General features: G+C 39.6%; 5 protein-coding genes across 6 annotated transcripts; 3 read left to right on the forward strand and 2 right to left on the reverse strand.

The window, feature by feature from the left end:
* The first annotated feature begins 1566 nt into the window (after nucleotides 1-1566).
* Nucleotides 1567-7243, forward strand: LOC131026204 (uncharacterized). Its single transcript, XM_057955984.1, has 21 exons — nucleotides 1567-2103; nucleotides 2610-2689; nucleotides 3016-3102; nucleotides 3211-3261; nucleotides 3345-3462; nucleotides 3546-3602; nucleotides 3741-3805; nucleotides 3897-3980; nucleotides 4080-4130; nucleotides 4218-4280; nucleotides 4360-4406; nucleotides 4515-4584; nucleotides 4688-4750; nucleotides 5413-5502; nucleotides 5588-5626; nucleotides 5734-5961; nucleotides 6046-6131; nucleotides 6334-6382; nucleotides 6518-6598; nucleotides 6673-6766; nucleotides 6838-7243. Exons 1-21 carry the CDS (start codon nucleotides 1986-1988, stop codon nucleotides 7014-7016), a joined length of 1800 nt encoding a protein of 599 aa, XP_057811967.1. The 5' UTR covers nucleotides 1567-1985; the 3' UTR covers nucleotides 7017-7243.
* On the reverse strand, nucleotides 7239-10400 carry LOC131026207 (oxygen-dependent coproporphyrinogen-III oxidase, chloroplastic). The gene is made up of 8 exons (XM_057955986.1): nucleotides 9761-10400; nucleotides 9519-9594; nucleotides 8680-8774; nucleotides 8335-8418; nucleotides 7931-8018; nucleotides 7672-7796; nucleotides 7496-7594; nucleotides 7239-7423 (listed from the first exon to the last, which is right to left on the reverse strand). Exons 1-8 carry the CDS (start codon nucleotides 10307-10309, stop codon nucleotides 7355-7357), a joined length of 1185 nt encoding a protein of 394 aa, XP_057811969.1. The 5' UTR covers nucleotides 10310-10400; the 3' UTR covers nucleotides 7239-7354.
* A 68-nt stretch (nucleotides 10401-10468) lies between these two features.
* On the forward strand, nucleotides 10469-15606 carry LOC131026209 (ycf3-interacting protein 1, chloroplastic). 2 transcript variants are annotated; one of them, XM_057955990.1, is made up of 6 exons: nucleotides 10469-10771; nucleotides 10860-10904; nucleotides 10967-11080; nucleotides 11631-11711; nucleotides 14446-14610; nucleotides 15423-15606. In XM_057955990.1, the coding sequence occupies exons 1-6, from the start codon at nucleotides 10469-10471 to the stop codon at nucleotides 15510-15512; spliced, it is 798 nt and encodes a 265-aa protein (XP_057811973.1). In that variant the 3' UTR covers nucleotides 15513-15606. The 2 variants fall into 2 exon arrangements, with proteins under 2 accessions (XP_057811973.1, XP_057811972.1); XM_057955989.1 differs by having other exon boundaries at nucleotides 14446-15606.
* Nucleotides 15607-15929: 323 nt separating this feature from the next.
* LOC131026208 (uncharacterized) lies at nucleotides 15930-16945 on the forward strand. The gene has a single exon (XM_057955987.1). The coding sequence runs from the start codon at nucleotides 15930-15932 to the stop codon at nucleotides 16818-16820; it is 891 nt and encodes a 296-aa protein (XP_057811970.1). The 3' UTR covers nucleotides 16821-16945.
* On the reverse strand, nucleotides 16915-18915 carry LOC131026206 (galactan beta-1,4-galactosyltransferase GALS3-like). Its single transcript, XM_057955985.1, has 2 exons — nucleotides 17431-18915; nucleotides 16915-17366 (listed from the first exon to the last, which is right to left on the reverse strand). Exons 1-2 carry the CDS (start codon nucleotides 18531-18533, stop codon nucleotides 17024-17026), a joined length of 1446 nt encoding a protein of 481 aa, XP_057811968.1. The 5' UTR covers nucleotides 18534-18915; the 3' UTR covers nucleotides 16915-17023.
* Nucleotides 18916-21301: the final 2386 nt, after the last annotated feature.

A 21301-nucleotide genomic window follows, 5' to 3' on the forward strand; every position in this document is an offset into this window, starting at 1 on the left:
ATTCGACAATTTCTTAATCATATATTTCATGTATTATAATTATTCACGATATAATAATTTTTTGTTCATATATTTTATATGTTTGTTCATAGTTAGCACTCCGAACAATATATTGTTCTCACTTTATCCTAATTCTATATATATATATACTGAAATTTTGTTTCCCCTTTGTTGGGGATGAACTGAAATAAGATTTGATACTTAATACTCCCTCTGTCCACGAAAAAGTGCCCTACTTACTCATTTTTTTTGTCCACGAAAAAGTGTCCTGTTTACCTTTTTGTACATTTATACCCTTTACTTTTCAATTTATTTACAACTTATGTCATTAATAAATCCACCCTTTTATTTAATCTATGCAATTAACCCACACAATTAACTCACTAATTAAAACTACGAATCCAACTCCCCCACGCCTAATCAATCCCATTTCCCCCAAAATTAAATTACTCTTTCTCTGAGCTCAAACAAGTGGAAGAAATACACACAAATAGGGGTGAGCAAACCCAACCCGGACCCGCCGAACCCGCCCGAACCGACGGATTCGGTCCGGACCAGACCAACCCACTATATGTATTCGATCCGGATTGAGTCTATTTTCTAGGACCGTCCGGATCAAAATCCGATCGAACCCGGAACCGACCCATACTCTAAATTTAATATTTAATTTATATATTCAATCTCATGTTTTTTAGATGCAAAATGACATTAGATAAATCAATCTAATGTTTTTTTTTTTTTTGAGTTAAATCAATCTCATGTTTGACTTCATAAGTCTCGATTCATGATTTTGCTTCTTTTAGATTTTGAAATGATGATACTTCATCAATATTATGTTGTTGCTGCTTCTTAACCGATTTTGGAATGCTGCTGCTTCTTACGCGATTGATGAATATATTAAGTGAATTGATTATTGATGATATATTAATGTACAAAGAACTGAACTTATATTAATGTACAAAGATCTGAACTGCAGCTGTAAATTAATTGGTTATTATTGTAGGTGATAAAATGTCGATAATAAGGAAAAAAAATTAAGTGAGAAATAGGGAAAAAAATAATTCCGGCCTCGGCGGGTCGCATCCGGAATAATAAGTATGTTCTGAAAATTAAATCCACTTCACGTGTGAATTCTAGTTGCCAACTAATCAATTAATTTCTCTACGATTATACAATAAAATAAAAATTAAATAGTCTTTAACATTAAAATAGGCATAAAAAAACAAAAATGAATATGTTAAATAAAAACACAAGAATTAAAATAGGCATAAAAATTAAATAGTCTTAACATTAAAATCGACCTCAATAAAGAGTAGGATTGTTTAAACTCTCAACAACTAAAAGACAATAAAATATTAACAAACTAATCAATATTATTAGCACTACCCCTATTTTAATTTTTACTCCACTCAAAACAACTTTATCAGCTTTCTTAGTACCCGTGCCGGCACCCAAATGTGGCACTTTTTCGTGGACGGAAGGAGTAGTAAATTATTACGCGAGGCTGCTGAGGGGAATAACTGATGATTAAAAGACTGAATCTTTATTGGTGAATTGATATGAGAGCATCTGAAGACTGACGCTGGAAATTCGTTCTACTATGGGATATAGACATGCCTTTACGGAGTATTAATTAATTTATCTAATATACGAGTGTGACGAGGAAGCAGCGTGGTGTTGAGGTTTTGGGTTTTTGTTAATGATGACGAAGAATCACAAGAAAGGGTTGTGTTGTTGTGCTATAGAACTAGGTTGGTTGGGTGGGTGGGTGAGGGGAGAGAGAGAGTGTGTGTGTGTGTGGGAAAAAGAGTGCGTGGGGTGTTTTGTACCCTGATTTGATTTAATTTTTCTTTTCTTGGGCCTCTCCTCCTTATATAGCCGCCATTGCCTCCTTCCTCACACCCCCCAATCTCTCCTTCATCTAAAACTCCAGAGCGAGTAGATAAGCCTCTTGTTGTCTGTCTCATTTAGTGGTGTAAGGAGAAATGAAGTACGTGTTGGTCACCGGAGGAGTCGTCAGCGGCCTTGGCAAAGGCGTCACCGCCAGCAGCATCGGTCTCATCCTCAAGGCCTGCGGACTACGGGTCACTTCCATTAAAATTGGTTCTTTCTTCTTTCCCGCCCCTTGCTTTCTTTATCTTCTTTCACAACCCGCATCTCATCACTGCAATGCATACATCCAATACTCCATACAGGTTTCACGCCGATATGCACCCATTGTTTCGTTTTCGCCCCGTTTTCTGTGACCTCTTTCGACTTTCTGGCTTTCATTTCTTACACACAGCTTAATAGCAGATTTCAATCGAACGATATGCCTCTCCTTTTCGTCTTTTTGTATTTGTAACAGAAGAAGCATCTCATTCATATATATATATATATATATATATATATACATACATGTGTGTGTGTTCATTACTAGTTGTTGGCACCAACCGCTGTTTCACCTCTACAGCCTTTTGCCATAGTTTTTCCTTTCTCAATTTCTTTCTTCTCCATGATTTATTTGCTCACTTGCAATTTACATGCCTAGATTATATCGTTTTTCCTTGAGTTGTACTATGTTTTTCTTTTTCTTTCTCATTCTTAGCCCCTTTCCCCTCTTTGCTCAGATCCTTATCTGAACAGCGATGCTGGTACCATGTCTCCTTTCGAACACGGCGAAGTGTATGTTCTCGATGACGGTGGCGAGGTTAGAAATCAGTTTACTACATATCTCCGACTCTGTCTCAGCTCATATGACCTTTCATCCTTGGAATATTGAACAATTTTTTTTCCTTCTCTTTCTATGGGTTGTTCAATTCTTTCATCTGCTTTTCGTTGGGCTGTTGGAGTCATGTGATGCTTTTCCAGTTGAACATTCTAATTAAATCAATAACCGTCTAGTAGATATCATATCATGTGCTGTTTGTGGGTCGAAGATAGCAAGGAATCTTTATTATCTATTGTGTGTGAAATTTTGCTTTTATTGGGAAAGAGGTAGGTTCTCTCGAAAATGACTTCAGCTTATTTTTGAAGGTGGACCTGGACCTTGGAAATTATGAGCGCTTTCTGGATTTAAAATTAACACGAGACAATAATATAACTACCGGAAAAGTTTACCAGGCAAGAATTTTGACTGATTTCTTGGAATGTACTTTTGGTTTTTTCAAACTTGTTATCAACTTGGCCAAATTATTGATTCGATAAATTACATCTGGTGCTGTATTTTAGTCCGTTATTGACAAGGAGAGGAGGGGAGACTATCTGGGGCAAACAGTTCAGGTGTGTCATTCTGTCTCGTCCAGCTTCTTTGTTGTGCCAACTTTTGGAGTGCCCATTTTCATATTCAAGATCTCTTTTTTAAGGTTGTGCCTCACATAACCGATGCCATTCAAGAGTGGATTGAGCGAGCTGCTGCTATACCAGTGGATGGCAAAGACGGCCCAGCTGATGTTTGTGTTATAGAATTGGGTGGCACCATTGGTAACATGGCTTCTAATTTAAATTGGATTCATAGCTGGTTATTTCATAGAGTTTGTTTTTTCTTAACAAAGTTCTTACTGCAGGGGATATTGAATCAATGCCCTTCATCGAGGCTCTTGGACAGTTTTCTTATCGTGTAGGTAAGAAATGAGATTACATTTTAAGTGTCTTGCTCATAAAAGTATGCAGCACAAATAATCAATAATCAATACCATCTCCTCCCAAAAAAAACTTAATACAGGGTAGTCTCTCTGTACACTGACCCTTGACCTTTCCAGGTAGTGGAAATTTTTGCTTGATACATGTCAGCTTGGTGCCTGTTCTAAATGTCGTCGGTGAGCAGGTACAGTATGCTGGGGATCCTCTGTAGTGTCGTTTCCATCATAATATTTCTTTGTATAACATGAGGACGTCATTGGTTCTTACATGAGCAGAAAACAAAGCCAACTCAACACAGTGTTAGAGGATTAAGAAGCTTGGGTCTAACTCCAGATATTTTAGCATGTCGCAGCACAACGGTCTTCTCTCCCTCTCTCCCCCTATCCTCCCTTCTAGTGGGGAAACAAAAATTCTACCTCTGTTTATACCTCCCATTAAAAGTTTGCTTTGTTCTGTAGGAACTTGATGAAACCGTCAAGGAGAAGCTCTCTCGTTTTTGCCATGTGCAGGTACCATGTTTAGAAAAGCATTGCAATATTTTGTTCTTGCAACTTACATGCGGGTCAAATCTTACTAATGCCTTTCTTCCTTTCCAGAGAGAGAACATAATCACCCTCTATGATGTTTCCAACATCTGGCGTGTACCTTTGCTTTTGAGAGTATGTACTATTGCACCTTCACATGAATGTCTGCTTTTGAATTTCATAGTCTATTAACTTAGGTTCTCTTTCTATCTAGGACCAGAAGGCTCATGAGGCAATTCTGAAAGTCTTGAACCTCAACGGGTTCGTCTAGCAACCATAATATTTTTCATGTAGTATGATTTTTGCTGCAAGGAACTTTTACATGTTCTTTCCTCTTTTTGGTCTTAATTCTTTGTATACTTTGTCCAGTGAGACTAGGGTACCAGCTCTTGGGGATTGGACATCCAGAGCAGATCTCTGTGATATGTTGACTGATACTGTAGGTTTTTGTCATTATCGAAATTTGGATTTGAAGTGACCTAGTAGTAATTTTATTGATCTAGTGGCATTAGGGTTTTTGAATACCAACTTTTCTTTCACAGGTCAGAATTGCTATGGTTGGAAAGTACATTGGGCTTTCAGATTCTTATCTTTCTGTTCTGAAGGTAAAATCATTCCTTTTTTTAGTTTATGGTATTTACGCCAAGTGAAATGAGCTTTTCAGGTTGCAGAAGCATCATGGCACAGTATTATTTGTTTGATGAATTTGTTTTGCGTTCAGTATAGTGTTCTCAGAAAACATAGTCTAGATACCTTGAAAACATTAGACATGCTATCACAGGTATTGTATTTAATTCATCAGAATTTTCAGACAACTGGAATTGGTCCTGGAGGATTTAAAGGTGTCTCATGAGTGTGGTATTTGATCTATGATAATCTGGAGATCACACAAATTGAGGCTGTCACTAAGAAATATGTACAAATTAGTATTCCATCTCACCTACCACATCTGTAATCACCATTAAAATGGACCACTGGCTAAAGACAGAAAAGAGTGATTTTTGCCAATTCAGTGGTGGCTCAAGTGTTGAGCACGTATGTTCTGATATCTGCTCTGTACTTAACATCTTCTCAGTGGTTCTTTGTAATTTTTTGTTGGAAACTAGTGGTCTACAATGCGGGAGAAAAAATTTGAGTAGCCATTTTATGACTGCGGGAAACTCATAATATGAAGCAAAGCTCTTTAGTTTTTTAGGTTAACTTAACATGATGGTATCTGCTAGTGAAATGGGAATTTGCTAATACTTACACCACCAACTTTTTGCAGGCACTTTTGCACGCTTCTGTTGCATGCCATAGGAAACTATGCATAGATTGGGTCCCGGCTTGTGATCTTGAAGATGCAACTCTGGAAGAGGTTAAATTTGTTTCTTCCTGTATTTATTAATTAATACTTGATATCTTGATTTATGATCTCACAGCTTGGCTTTGTCCAATTGCAGAATCCAGAGTCTTACAAAAAAGCTTGGAAATTGTTAAAGGTCTTACAAATAATTGTATCTATTATTCAATATATGCTAATAGAGCAGCTTGGATTCTGTTACTTGTACTTTTTCGTCAGCCCATCAACAAATTTATTGCCTTGTAGGGGGCAGATGCAATTCTAGTTCCTGGAGGTTTTGGAGACAGAGGAGTGGAGGGCAAAATTCTGGCTGCTAAATATGCCCGTGAAAACAGAGTCCCTTATCTCGGGATATGTCTAGGAATGCAAATTGCTGTCATTGAGTTTGCACGATCTGTCCTTGGCCTGAAGAATGCAAACAGCACAGAATTTGACCCAAACACTAAGAATCCGTGTGTTATTTTCATGCCAGAGGTTATGATCCAAGTATTGTAGGCTTAATTTATTATCGCTGAATTTCATTGCTTTATCTAATCTCATGATGGTGTCATATAACAGGGTTCAAAGACACACATGGGAGGCACTATGCGTCTTGGATCAAGGAGGACATACTTTCAGTGTACCTCAAGTAAATCTGTGAGACTGTAAGTTTTTGTATCTTTGCTTCCAGTCCGTACCACTAGTATTAGAAAAGAAAAGAAAAGAAAAGAGAAAGGTTTCGACAAAATTTTGGATGGCATGTTGGAGGAGCTATAAACATTGGAGCATGTTATATCAATCTTGGTTACTCATGAACTCCCCTCTACTATTCCTGCATATATAACTGGAGCGACCACTTTTTTTCAGATACGGGAACGTGAGTTTTATTGATGAGAGACACCGGCACAGATATGAGGTGCATGAAAATCACCATTTGTGTTATTTACAACTTTGTGCACACTGAATAGATCGATCACTCTCATAAAAAGTATCCATCTTCGTGATGTACTTATTGCGTTTATTGCTGACATTTTAACTTTACCTTGCCTAGGTAAATCCTGATATGGTGCAGCAACTGGAAGATGCCGGCCTTTCATTTACTGGAAAAGATGAAAGTGGTTGTCGGATGGAGGTAGTATTTTCATCTAATTATGAACTACCAAGAATGCTGGGTGCCGGAATTTGATTATTAAGTTTCGGATGCAGATTGTTGAGCTGCCTAACCATCCATACTTCGTTGGCGTTCAATTTCACCCAGAGTTCAAATCGAGACCAGGAAAACCGTCCCCCCTGTTTTCAGGTAATATATATAGTTTATGAAAAGAAGATATAGAATAGGTGAAGGAGGTTTTGATTTCGTTTTGGCAACAGGACTTGTGGGAGCAGCTTGCGGTCAGCTGGATGGTCTATTGAAGAAGGGTTCAGGGAGAAGATGCAGAATGAGCAACGGCTCATCACCGATAAAGGCACATTTCTATGAGAATGCAACTACGCTAACTAATGGGGCTTTAGATGGCATTTACTACAATGGGAATGGTTTACACGTTTGAAGCGCATAGCAAACTTTGGGACTGCAATTTGAGTTGATCATCATTTTGTTCCAGCATTGCATTTCTATGTGTAAAGCGATATTAGTATTATAGGATTTATAGTTTTTTTGTCCATGGTGTGCAGTCAAATTCCGGTCTTTTAAACGGAATGCCGTAGTTGCAGCACATACCGTGGGATCGGCGCAGACTCTCTATATTGGCTTTTAATTAATATCAAACGAATTTTCGTGGTACCAACACAAATTTGCCTCATTTATTACCATCACATATCCTTTGTGTCGAAAAAAGATTCCTTCGAATACCCAGAAATAAATACAATTAAAACTCTACATCAAAACTCAGAGCCACTCCTTAGGGTTGATACACGCATCCAAAAGCTTCCATTCCTCGCTACCTTCTTCTGGTTGCTGCACGCACACTCATTTTATCACTACTCATTCACACACCAAAATACATGAACAAGTTGCTAAAGAGCTTACATGGTCATACTCCCATCGTGCAGTCAACGGAAGTGAGACGAGTATACTTTCAATCCTCCCACCAGTCTTGAGGCCGAATGTAGTTCCTCGATCATAGACCTGCACATGTACACAACTACAACTTAGAACAGTTTCTGGCTTTTCATCTTCTTCAAACATCGGTCACCATAACTTACCAAGTTAAACTCTACGTAGCGCCCTCGACGTAGCTGCTGCCATGCCTTGTGTTTGTCCGTAAATGGCATGTCCTTCCTCTTTTCTATGATAGGTATATATGCTGGAATCACAGAATTTGCACACTCTGCAATATTTCAAAAATAACCAAGTCTTAAAAGCAGTTTCTTGGTTGGTAAACAAGATCTGAGAATCCTTACCACTTAGCTCTTACAAAAAAGAAGTAAAAGTTTAATAAGGTTCATCTTTCTACGAAATTACCCGTAGCAAAGGAGAGAAGCATATCTTGATCATATGCATTCAGATCATCAAAAAATATACCCCCAAGACCACGTCTCTCACCACGATGCTGCATAAAACATCAAACCGATGAAGATAAAAAAAGGTGAAGACAACAAAATTGGACAGACTTAACAAACTTCGAAAATAGATAAACACCATCAGACTTTTTTTCAATCTGAACATCCATCCCATCATGTTACGTTCCAAAAAGCCTTAGTTTATGATAAACACCATCAGACTTCACATAATTTTAGTATTTTTAACACTAATAAAACTCTTTCATTGAACAATGAAAGTGACGGCAGAACCATACATGTACATACCTTAATTTCATTATATATCTAATCAACGCGTGACTAAGTAGCAGTTTAAGGAAGCCATACCTTAATGTAGAAATAATCATCACACCATTTCTTGAATCGAGGATAGAAATCGCTATTGAATTTGTCACATGTGTCCTTCTGGACCTATAATATGCACATAAGATTGACTGGTTAACATATTTGATCAGTTCTATTATAAATAAGTTGTTCATGGCCCTATTTCACCAAGCAAGTATGGAAACAAAAGACAAAAATGACATTTGCTTTAAGTTCTCATGGATGTTGTATAATAAATTATTTAGTGTAAAACGTTGCTAATTTCAATCTATGCCACAAAAACCAGATGGTCCAATTAGGAAGCTATACTGTTCACCAATATCAAGATGCCGACGTTGATATTCATACCTGATGAAAATGCTTAACATCCTCCTCAAAAATGTATGCAGGAGTCAAATCGGTCCCTCCACCAAACCACCATTGCCTTGGTGCACCAGGAGCATCTGTTCATCTCATCATTGAGCATCAGCTAGTTAGAATACTTTGCAGATTTACTATGATGTTTCAAAGAGAAAATAAAAGGGATTTATAGATAACGATTTTTAAAATCTAGAATCTCTTAATAGCAAGTATAGCCCTAGGAATGAGCCACATTAACCACAGCAGCTACACTTGATCTGCTAACAGTAAAACCCCAATGTCTTCAAGATGGAAATCCTCAGTTCAGCTAGGGATTACACCGACCACAAGCCTATACTTCTATACAACTGTCAGTTTCCATTTGCCATCTATTCTGATGCCATTTTTGGTTTAACAACAAACTGGAGTATTGGTCACTGTTTTCTTATGATTACTGCCTTACCTCCACTAGTCCTTTCTCCGTTCATCATTCCTCCAGGTTGCAGCATATAATGTACTAATGTAGCACTTTCATTAACATGATTGACAGCTTCTAAAAGGATAATAATTTCAAGAGAAAAGTTCAAGTTCAATTTATCTTCACTCAATTGAGGGTTCACTTGAAGCGTACAATGAGAAATTAGGCATTTTTCTGCAATGCACAATGCATCTTCCTCTTGTATTAGTTACTACATTTGCTCAGCATAGATATCTAAAAGCATGAAACTTTCGTCGTCAATGTTCAACAAAATCAACTTGCTAACATCACTAGAAGATGATTCCACATGAGAAACATACTTGGAAATATAAGGTGATCAGAGATGAAATGATAAATCTTCAGAGGGTACCTTTAGGAGCATCAGTCTCAAAATAGCGGTAGTTAAAGTGCAAAGTTGGAGCAAAAGGATTCTTTGGATGAAGAACCTAGAGAAGAAGAAAACATACAGTCTCATTAAGCACACTTGCAAAAGTCTTTTCTGAAGAAAAGAATGTGAGAAGTGTAGGGTGACATGAACATCCAAATCCTGATTAATCCGTTTAGCTCAGCGGTGACATGAAAAACATAAAGACAAAGGGGAGGAAAAATTACGGAGCTGATTCCAGCAGCGAAAAAGGGGACAGGGCCGGGCTTAATGTTTCCATTTTGAGAGGGATTCGCCGCTCTATAAGCTTCGGGAGGCATAACTCCATAAACAACAGAGACATTGACTCCGGCCTTTTCCCAAACAGCACCATCCTGCAAAACTCTACTGATTCCGCCGCCGCCTCCGGGCCTGGACCAAACATCTTCCTTGAACTTGGCGCCTCCGTCAGCGGCCTCAATGGCAGAGCACACGCTGTCCTGTGCCTCCCTGATCATCTTCTCGAACCTTGCGCGAACGGAATCGGAAGAATTGGAAGAATCCTCGTCAACTTCTCGAAGGAAAGTGGGAGGCCTTTCGGCAGCGGGGATCTCCTGCTCGATCATTCGGGATTGGGAAGAAGACGAAGACGAAGCTTGGATTCGAAATTGTGGCCTCCTGGAAGTGGGTAGTCTTGCGACAACAAGGGGGAAACTCAAAGTGCGGAGCGAATGGGAGAAAGGAAGCACGGCGGGGCAAGAAGAAGAAGAGGGAGCGGTAAGTGCCGGCGTCAGCATTGCCGGTGATGTGGATGAAGATGATGATAAGATGGGGATCGATTTCTATTTGACTCAAAACACACTGGGTTTTTGACCTTTACCCCTCCCCTGCTTTTGTAATAATAATACTAATTTAAAAGTTACAGTGGGCGCTCAACTAATTAAGGCCACTAGTTTATGATTGTGAATACCACTGCGACGATGAACATAGTATCCGCCTCCGGCGTCTTACAGTCGGCGCCGCTGGTGGTCTCGTCATTGCTATACCACCACCCGCGCCCCTTCCCACTCTGGACTACCAAAATAGGAAATGGCCGTAGTATCTCAGGTGCAGCGGTGTTGGTTAAAACTAACAGGCAAGACTCCGACTCCGCCTCCACCTCCACCTCCGCCTCCGCCTCCACTGCCGCCGCCCAACAACAACAGCAAACCGATGACGTAGATCCCCAGGATCTTCAATATGTTTCCCAAATTAAGACAGTTACTTCTTCTTCTTAGGAAATTCCCCAATTTCATCTTCATATTATACTTGTTAATTCTATTAACCAATTCAACTCCTTCAACTTAGGTTTTGGAGCTTCTCAAGAAAAACAGAGACATGCTCTTCAATGAGGTATGCGCCCCTTATTCTCATTTTTGTACTCGCTGCAGCCGACCATTCTCTTGATTTTGCAGGTGAAATTGACTGTTCTAATTGAAGACCCCAGAGACGTTGAGCGCAGGCGTCTTCTTGGCATTGATGATGAGAACGCGCCTACGCGTGACGATCTTGCCGATGCTTTAGTACAAGTAACACACTATCTCCCTCTCGCTTCTGTTGTTGTTGTTGTTGTTGTTCTCTTCTTTTCCATTATTGGCCTCCTTTATTCATTTTTGCCAATGGCCTTCTTGTTTGGTGTTGCATGAACCAAATTATCATCTGAAAGAGTTCATCCTAATTATTAGTGTGTTCACACTCGATCTAATTACCAATTTCAAGCTCTCTTGCTCATTAAAAGGCTATAGATTGTCAGGAATATGGTAACATCATATAACCAACACAACATTTGCTATTGTTGCTTTGCGGGTTCTCTAGAAAGTCTATTCAGTATATATATCATTTTATGCCTTGTGTTAATTGCATCTAACTAATGCATTTCCGTGATTGGGTATAAATTTAAAATATTGGGTAAAAGAATACTGTTTTAGTGAATAGGGTATATTTGGTAGGTTACCAGCTACCACTATAACTTTTGAAGTTCATCTTTTGTATAACTGAAAATTGACTCCATTGCAAGCCCTGTCCAACTGAATTTCTTATTTGTATTTTATGTTTGACATGGATGGACGTTTTCCTTAGGTGAATGAAGGAAAAATCCCTGAAAATCGTCTTGCTTTGCAAATGTTAGCTGAGGAAATGCTTCAGTGGCCAAATTTAGAGGTATCTTGCAATATTACTTCTCATTTTCAAACAACTCCTCTTTAGTTATTGCGCCTAATTTAGAGGTAACCTGTGATATTATTTCTCATTTTTGATACACAACACCTTTTAGTTCTTGCAAGGGTTTTGCATGATTCGGCCATGAATTCATTACGAGTAGTAAACAATAGAAAACAACCAAGTTCCGCAGGCTTGTCTGTTCCAGCCCAAAGCCTAATCAATAACAAAGTTCCACACTCGAAATGACCACAAAACCTAACACTAAAATTTGTGTATTTGGGCCACTGATATTTCATGACGAAGAAGACCAGTTTGCCCATTAAGTGTGTACATGTGTTTTCTGGTATGTGAATTGTACTGTCATCTTCCCCCAGTCGGCCTTGACTCCTCCCAATGTAGCTAACCACGAAACTCTCAGGATCCGGTTGACAATGCTGCCCATCTCAAAAAGTGTCAGTTAATTTGGCATTGTGCTAGTCTCAGTTGTCGGAAACTTGGTTGACATTTGCACTAGAGGAATTTGCTTGGGTGAAAAGAATTCTGCAATTTGCCTGCACCTCCTGCTCCCGCATTAGAATTTGCTGAAGTGTTCCTCTGGTTGGTTATTCGGAGAAGTCCACTGATTCTGGATCTGGGGGTAGCTCAATCTTATTTGTGTTGAATGGTTGAAGTTGGTCATCAATGTCCCAAGACCATGGATTGTGATGAGTTCACGCTCGAATCCCAAACTATATGCATAGTAGCAGACAAGTCTGTCGCATCCTGAGATCGTGTGTGCAGCCTGATCTCTTCTCGCAGATCGTGAAGGAATAGTCCTAAGCAATACTAATCTGTAAGTCCTGGCACATGAATGAATCGTGACAAAAATAGAGTAACATAATCACTTACAATACCAGTTTGTTGTGTATGCATCACGGTCTCACAGGATTTACTATAGGTCTTGACCAATCATACACAGTAATTTTAGCTCCAATTGGTTCTAAGTAAGTCCTGGAAATTTTCTCTTTGTCAACTGGAGCCAATGCCGAGCACCTCCCTCACCTTACTGTTCCGGGGTGCTGTGGAGTTCAAAATATTGCTCTGCCCACAATATCCACGCATCCGGATTGTGCCCATTGAACATTTGTAGACTCAGACGGGCAGCCGCCGGGTATGCGTCCTAATTAAGTGGCGGATCACCTTGATTGGATGCATGGATCCTAGTCAGGCATCCTTCCACCGGATGGCCCGAAAGCAACCTGCACCTGTTGTTGCAAACCCATCTGTTCCAGCGTTCCAAGAATCTGTTGGGCCTGGTTGGCCCGTGTTTCTGTTCATCAAAAATCTCAGCAGGGGATTCGCACCAGTACCCCACCCCACGAAGCTACCAGGCGACAAGACCATGTCCTCCTGTCTGGAGCATGAACCCTACAACACTGCCAGATTCTATATCCACTTTCCATCCCATGACCCAGCCTGATGCGCCTTGGCACTCTCTTGCCTGCTCTGTGCCCTGCTTCTGTTGCAAATTTCCGTCGATCCTGCCTGGTGCGTTCTCGTTGTCATGGCCATTATTCGCATCAGCATACTCCTGTACTCGTCAGACAATCCCCTGTTACTACGTAACAACTTCATCATCTGCCCTAACTTATCCATGTTGCCTCACATGTTGATTTTCTTGTTCCCATTCAGCCCGGACCCCCTTGTTTTCCTTCTCCAACGCTTCTTATCCAGTTGTCCGTATCTGTTCATGCCATGCTCCTTGTCTTTGTCATCAATCGCAATCCGGCAGGTCGGACCAAATTGTTAGAGCAAAGGAAAACAGAATGAATATTATTATTAAATTGAGAGGAACTATAACTGAATAGGAATGAGAAAACTAGTTAGAAGAGACAAACTCTCTTCTGCCCAACAGGCGCTGACTCTAAATTAACAGAATCCTAGGCGGGGGGTTCTCTTGAAAAGAGAAGATCCCCTTTTATTCTGGTGAGTCCAGTGAAGAGGAGTAGAGGGCTCCTACTCCTAATCTAATATGAGTCCTGTGAACAGCATGACTCCTACTCCTAAGCTAATACCCCTAAATTAACCTTTAATCAAATAAGGAAATATATAGAGTGAGGCTGCAGCTAAACGAGCGCTCTTCCCTGTTGCGAATAAACTTGAGGTGTAACATATAGTCACTAAAATCAGATATGAGTCTATGAAACTTTTAGAATCTTGATGTAAGTAAGAAAACAACTGTAAGAACATGTCGTTCTTTGACCTTGTTGAATGTTCACTATAAAATTTCATTGTTAGCTGATTTTCTTTTCTCAAGAGAATTGCTTCAGCCATTATGAGTCTCTCTAATAGGGAAGATAACTGTGACAGATTTAATGAAATTAGATTCTGGAGGGCTCTTTCATTTCTATACTTAGTGATGTTCTTTTTTTGATGGGGGGAGTAGATAATTCAATACATCATGTGAAGTAGAATACAATATTTTGTATATGTAGTGGACATGGACCTAGCAACAATTTTCTCATTTTTTGGGCTAAAGATGTAGTTAAACTTTGTATCAAACAGCTGTCTAAGTCATGCTACCCCTGGAGATTGCTCCAGATTTAGCCCTTGATTACAAGTTAATATGGTCTATCAATGATGACTACAGGGAAGTGAAATAAAAAAAAAACTAGATGTGGGTGAGTTAGTTTTGACAGCGCAAGTGATTTAGAAGTGTGCAACTTTTCTTTATCTTTTCCTGATATTTTGATAGGTCGAAGTGCAAAAGAAGAAAAAGCCTGGCAAATCCTTGTATGCAAAATTTACCGACACAGGTATCAATCCACTAGAGGCTGCCAAGAGGCTGAACATGGATTGGGATTCAGCTGCTGAGATTGATGATGCTGAGATTGATGATGTGGAAGTGCCCTCTGCTGTGGTTAGTTTTTTGCTCCTCTATATACTGAAAAGTCAGTTTTTACCCATCAAGCTTGATACTATAAAACGTTATCCAATTTCTCCACCACTAAAGTAACATGAAATTAAGGGTGGACGCCAAAATATGACTAGTGTTCTATGCCAATGGATGTAAATTGATGTCAACCAAACTGAATCAGCACTGTGCTTTGGCGCCTAAAATATAACTATTCAGCCAGCAGAGTGAACACCAAATAGCTATAACTATCGTTTCATTACTTTTATATTATATAAAGATTTATGAGTATTTCAGTTAGATACATGTCTGAAATGTTAAACATGTAATGCAAAAATTTTCTGGAAATTGTGTATTCCGGAAAATTCTTGAGTTGTGATGAAAGAAAAAGGAGTACATGTGTAGGGTCTCAATGAAATTGAAGAAAGCATTATGGAAAGTTTATATTTGTAGATCCTTTCTACGTCAATTTTGATTATGCTTTTTAGTTTTTAATATTCTTTTATTATAGTCAGTTTGTTGGATGAAGTGATTAAGAGAGGGGAAAGAATGTAAATGGTTAGGTAGTATGGTCGAGATTGCAGTTAATGCAAAAAGGCCATTGTAATTTTAATTGATTTATTAGTTTTAGCTCTACAAGTCTCTACAAATGTCATTAGCAATATAAACATTTTAAATAATTATTGATTAATGTTTAACGTGTGAAATTACTCAAAATTTTCATGTAGATGACTGCTGCTCCCAGTTTTAAATAATAAGGGAAACTTGTGTTGTTTTGTCCTACTCTAAATAAACTAATTACCAACTTGTTATTGCAGGGATATGGAGCTCTTTACTTGATCACGGCATTTCCAGTCATTATTGGTATTTCTGTTGTGCTGATTCTGTTTTATAACTCTCTTCAGTAAATACTAGTGATTATGCATTTCAAAATGTTACCTGATCTGTATATTATAGTTTTTTATACTGGCTGATTAATGAAAATATAGATATTCAGTTTAATGTTGCTGACTTAAGTTCTTATTAGGTGGTGGTTTCTGTAATGAAGGATAGGAAATGGTTGTAAAGTAAAGGAATTTGTAAGGTAGAAATTTGAATAAAATATCATGGAATTAGAGTCAAAGGTTGATTTTGTTGTTTAAAACCCATGTTTCCCCTGCGTTGTGACGTGCACGTCCCCTCAAGTGTTGGGTATTTTAGAAAGATGTATTGAGCTTATAAATAATTGTATATATGCAAATGGGGAGAGTGAAGCAAATCTTTGTTAGACATGATGGTGTCCACGTTTTATACTTGATATAAGTAGGCCAAGTCTTGCGCCAAAGATGAGTCCCTCGGCTGCAACTATGGGTATGATTCAAGAATCTCCTAAAAAAACAGCCTTGGAGAAGAAGGAAAGCATTGAGAAGGAGAGGCAGATTTCTGTTGATCCAATATCTATGCAGCCCAAAACGGAGGTGACACTGTTGCCTCCCCCAGGAAAATTTGTAAGCTGCAGTCTCCCCAACTCGCCACGCTTTGAGTCGAGTTCTGCAAAGCATAAGAAGAAACACAAAAACCAGCCGTCGCCACTGACACGGCAGCAGTCGGTGGCCCTGGGCAATCTGGAGCGGCTGCGCATGCAGAGGAGCAAGTCATGCGGAGAAGGAAGGGTCTGCCAGCCATCCATTGATTTGGATCTGTGGCCCTCCTCCGCTGACAACGAGGCTGAGGAAGGCAAAACAAGAGGAGGCAAGGGCGATGGGGGCGGGGGCGAGGCCAAGGGCAAGAGCAAGGGAGAAGACAAGTTCAAATGCGGGGCGTGCTTGTTCCTCCCAGGCTTAGGCAAGGGAAAAGCAGTGCGAGCGCGCAAGGAGGTGGAAGAAGAACACGCAGACATAGTATCCCAAAGAGTGTCTCTGGAGAAATTCGAATGCGGGTCATGGAGATCATCAGCCATCATAAACTCCCAAGAAGATGGAGATTCTACCTCCAATCTCTTCTTTGATCTGCCTCTCGAGCTGATGCGATGTGCCAGTGTCAACGACGCTGAATCCCCAGTCACCACCGGATTTCTCTTTGATGCTGCTAATCGGAAAGGGGTTCCCAAAATTGGGAAATCCCACGAATCACGCCACGTTCGGTTTTCTACATCTTCACCCACTTCACCTTCACCTCGCCTCCGCAATCAAAGGGATGATGATTTCACTGCCTTCTTAGAGGCACAGAGCGCATAATAATTCCTTCCAACCTCTTTCTTTTTTTGTTTTTATTTTCCGATAAATTTTGTTTTTCTTTTACTATGTAGAGATATGTATCTATGTCATCAAATTGAAATGAAGGCCAACTTATTTGAATGCAATAGTAATAAATAAAAGAATACATACAACGTAACTATAGTCCTGTGTATAGGAAACGCTTGCAAAATGCATTAGTGTGGTCATTGGGTGGTTGTCTGCAAGACAGGGCCAATGGTTTTGAGTTCGAATCTCTTGACAGCTCCAGCGACCTGGCGCATTGTAGTATCCATAACATAAGGAACTCCATCAAGCGTGATTTGCGAGTCATTGAGAAATTGTTTGCAGGGTTCGCGGCGCTGGGCAATGGTCCCGTGATAGTGGAAGTAGCTAATACGGCCGTACGTGTCGTGCGTCGTCTTCCCCACCAAGCTCTGCGACATATGCACTCCAGTTGCAAACACGTTGCGCGGCTGCACCGCGTACTTTCTGTCCCTCCTACCTCTCTTCACATCCTTGTACACCAGCTTCTCGAATCCCCATTTCCTACACAAACACAACAATTAATGGAAGCCACCAGCTAGCGAGATGAATAATTAATTAATTATACCTAGAACGCTGGGGAGCGTCCTCGGAGAGGCAGAGGGTGCTGGACATGGGCATCTGCACCATGGTGAGCTGAGTGTATTTCGAGAGAGAATCCATGACGGCGTTGATAGTGCCTTTGGGGACAAATACGAATTCGTCCACATCAAAGAAGAAGATCCACTTGGCCGAAAACCGATAGCGGTGCAGGCAATCATTGAGCACCAGGAACTGATTGTGATAGTAACCGTCCAACTTCTCTTGGTCCCTCACGTCCTGCAGCGTCACGAATCCCTTTTCCATCCAGGGGCTCAGCACCGCCCTGAGTCCGTCGTGCACTCCGCCGGCGTCGTGTATCACAAAGTGGGACTTGGCCCCCAAGAGCCTCACGTGGTACGCCATCCACTCTCGCACTCTCTGCGGGCTCAGATTCCCGTACAGAGGCGATCCGCAATACAAATACTCGTAGGCCGGCGCCGATTCCCACTCCGCCTTGTAATCCTCCGGCCTCTCCTCCAACACCACAATCGTGTCGCTGCTGTTGATCCCGCCTCCTCCGTTGGTGGCCGCGTGTACCAGAAGCTGGCCTCCCGCCACCGCCGGACGGGGGAAAGTGCAGTTCACCACAACCACGGTGTAGACGCGGCCGTAGCCCCAATCGGGAAGGATCTTGTATCCGGCTGTGGAGATGCTCGTGTTGCCCGACACCCACTCGCACTCGTAGCTGGGCTTGCCGTAGACGTGGAGGGGCTTCGATGAGAGGCCCACCACGGCGAAACTGTGGGGGCCGCCTCGGTACGCCGACATCAGTATGAAGTTGTAAGCAGCCGAGCCGTAGGGGTTGAAAGCCCGCCTCACAACGCCGTCGCTGGAAATGTTGTCTCTGTTGATGTCCTGGAGGGCGGCGGGGGCCGACGAGGAATTCGAAAGGTCGGTGGGGGTGGAGAGGCAGCGGCGGAGATCGGAGGGGGAGAGGAGGAAGCGTGAAGGGAGGAATTGCAGGACGGTGGCGAGGGTGCAGAGGAAGAGGAGAGCGGTGAGGAAGAGTTTGAGCTCCGCTGCGCAGTTCCACGCCATTCCCACAAACATTCTCTTCTCATCTTTCTCTTTGTTAGCCGCCGCCACCATCTTCACCCGATCAACAATCTCTCGATCTCTTCTTTCTTCAGCTATTTCCTTGTGTGCTGGCTCTAGTAATATTCCCACTGGACTTTTAGGAAACTAAACCATTAGAATTGGTAAATGAATGACAGTTGCCATTTGGAATGATTAATATTCACAAACACAATTAGCAGTAATAATTAGTTGTGCGGTGCTCTGCGGTGCGCTGGTATCATAACATTCCCCGTAAAGGGAAGTAGATGCTCTTTGATTTACAATTCCAAAATCTTTTAATTAATTATTCAAAAGTTTTTGCTTTTTCCAGGGAAAGCTCGGTTCCATGTCCCCACACTCCTCCCTGTGTTTTGTTTCACATGAATTCAATATGCTGCCCTGGCTTCCATTTATGTTACTGTCGTCTAAATTAAATTAATTTTAATTAAAATATAGATTGCGTCTTAAAAATCATTAATAAAATGTCAATAAAGTTCGAAGAAATTTCTAGGATGAAATAGACAACAAGATATAATTAAGTATATTCACTTTCTTATACTACTAACATAAACAGTTTCTTGGACATAAAATATAAACGGTCTATTATATATTACTCCATCCGTCCCGCGAATCTTGAGACAATTCTTTTCGACACAAGAAAATAGTATTTAATGTGTTTAGGGCGTGTTTGATATTGGCTAATACACTGTATTAGCTAATTTAGTACAGATCAGTCTAGTGTTTGGTATTATTTAATAATAATGCGGATGACCCGGTTTAATCCCACGACCCAGTATTATTAATCAAGATTTCTTATGATTAATAATACCACCTCCCCTCTAAGATTAACTTAAACCAAGATATTCTGTATTTAGCCAGGATAGCAAACACCAACTCAGTATTAATAATCTGTCATTATCCACGCTAAATATCCTGGTTACAACTTATCTTATATAATCCTTTACTGAAAACCAAACGAGCCCTTAGTGTAATAAGTGAAAAAGTGAAAAGATGAACAAAGAAAATTATTTTTATCATATAAGAAAATGACTCAATATTCGTGGGACGGAGAGAGTATATGTTAATAACAATATATTAAATCATGAGATATTACACTAAATCTATTATATATATATATATATATATATATATAGGGGCGCGCTCCAGTGAGACCCCCTATTTTTCGTGTAACATAAGTACAATAAATAAGACATATAATACTAATGAACAAAACGTATATCTAATGAACAAGATGTATATACTGATGAAAAATAAAATTTAAAAAATTCGTAATGAATAAGACATATATACTGATGAACAGGGCCGTATATACTGATGAACAATACAGTATATACTGATGAATAACAAAATTTAAAATATTATGCTCCCTCCAGGATTCGAACCCTGCGAAAAAAAATCACCCTCCAGATACAATATCAGCCATAGGATTGATAAAATAAACGCACCAGATCGTGCCCTAGATCTCACTAAAATTAGGGGGTCCATTGGAGCGGCCCCCTATATATATATATATATATATATATATATATGTATATATATATATATATATGTATGTATGTGGGCTACCGTGAGAGCACATCTTAAAATAAGAAATAAGAGCAATTTTTAATGTATGAATTTTATGTAGAACACGTATGAATTTGCTGCATAAAGGTATGAATTGTGAAAGATAAATTTTTGCAACCTTTGGGATTCGAACTCAGGACCATAAATCCATCCAACAGGATTACGAATCAACCGTAGATCTTGAGAAGGCTAAAATAAGAACGCTTCTTAAAATATAAATTAGGAACCATTTTCAGCCCTTAGATCATCAAGATCTACGGTTGATTCATCACCTTGTTGGATAAATTCATGGTCCTGAGTTCGAATCCCAAAGGTAGCAAAAAATTATTTTTCGCAATTCATGCCTTTATACAATTTATTCATGCGTGTTATACATAAAATTCATGCATTTTTGCTGGTTCGTAATTCTTAAAATAAGGGTGGTTTATTGAATAACCGCCCCCTATATATATATATATATATATATATATATATATATATATATATATATATATATATATATAGGGTTGCGCTAAAATAAAACCCAAGCTTAGCCTATAAAATAAGACTAAATATAGACGCTTGATCTGTTTGTAATGGACGGCCAGATTTTATTGAGATGTAATATATGCCATAATTGCAGATTTGGAGTAGGGGATAAGAAAGTAATTACCATTTTTCTTTAACTATCATCTCCATAAATAAAGGGATCACGTTTCCATCATTATCTCAGTCCATAATCTACGAAAATGGAATCATCTCCATATGATTCGAATTTAGCACACCATGATATATTCATTTCATGAACTAAATTTAGCTATTAACTAATATTCACGCTATCATGAATTTATTTCTATATGATCCTTTAAGTCCATGAATTTTACATCTTTTCTGTACGAATATTTTAATGATACCTATATCAATGTTTTCGCTCCTTTACATCGTTTCTGTATGAATTTTAAGCATTCCATAATTCATACAAAATAATTCATACATAAACAAAAAACAATTCATGCAACCAGATTATCCCAAAACCTAAAAATTCATACATAAACCAAAAATAATTCACGCAACAGATAAAAATTCATACATAAACCTTTCATCTGTTTGAAATAGACGATCAGATTATGTTCATGAATCAACACGTATTTATTCATGCAGGGACTGTGTTTTGATTCATGGAGGGACTGTGTTTTAGTTATGCTCATGGATTATTTTGTTTTTCATAATTTTTA

Source organism: Salvia miltiorrhiza, chromosome 5, assembly GCF_028751815.1.
Source record: "Salvia miltiorrhiza cultivar Shanhuang (shh) chromosome 5, IMPLAD_Smil_shh, whole genome shotgun sequence".
Classification (NCBI taxonomy): Eukaryota; Viridiplantae; Streptophyta; class Magnoliopsida; order Lamiales; family Lamiaceae; genus Salvia; species Salvia miltiorrhiza.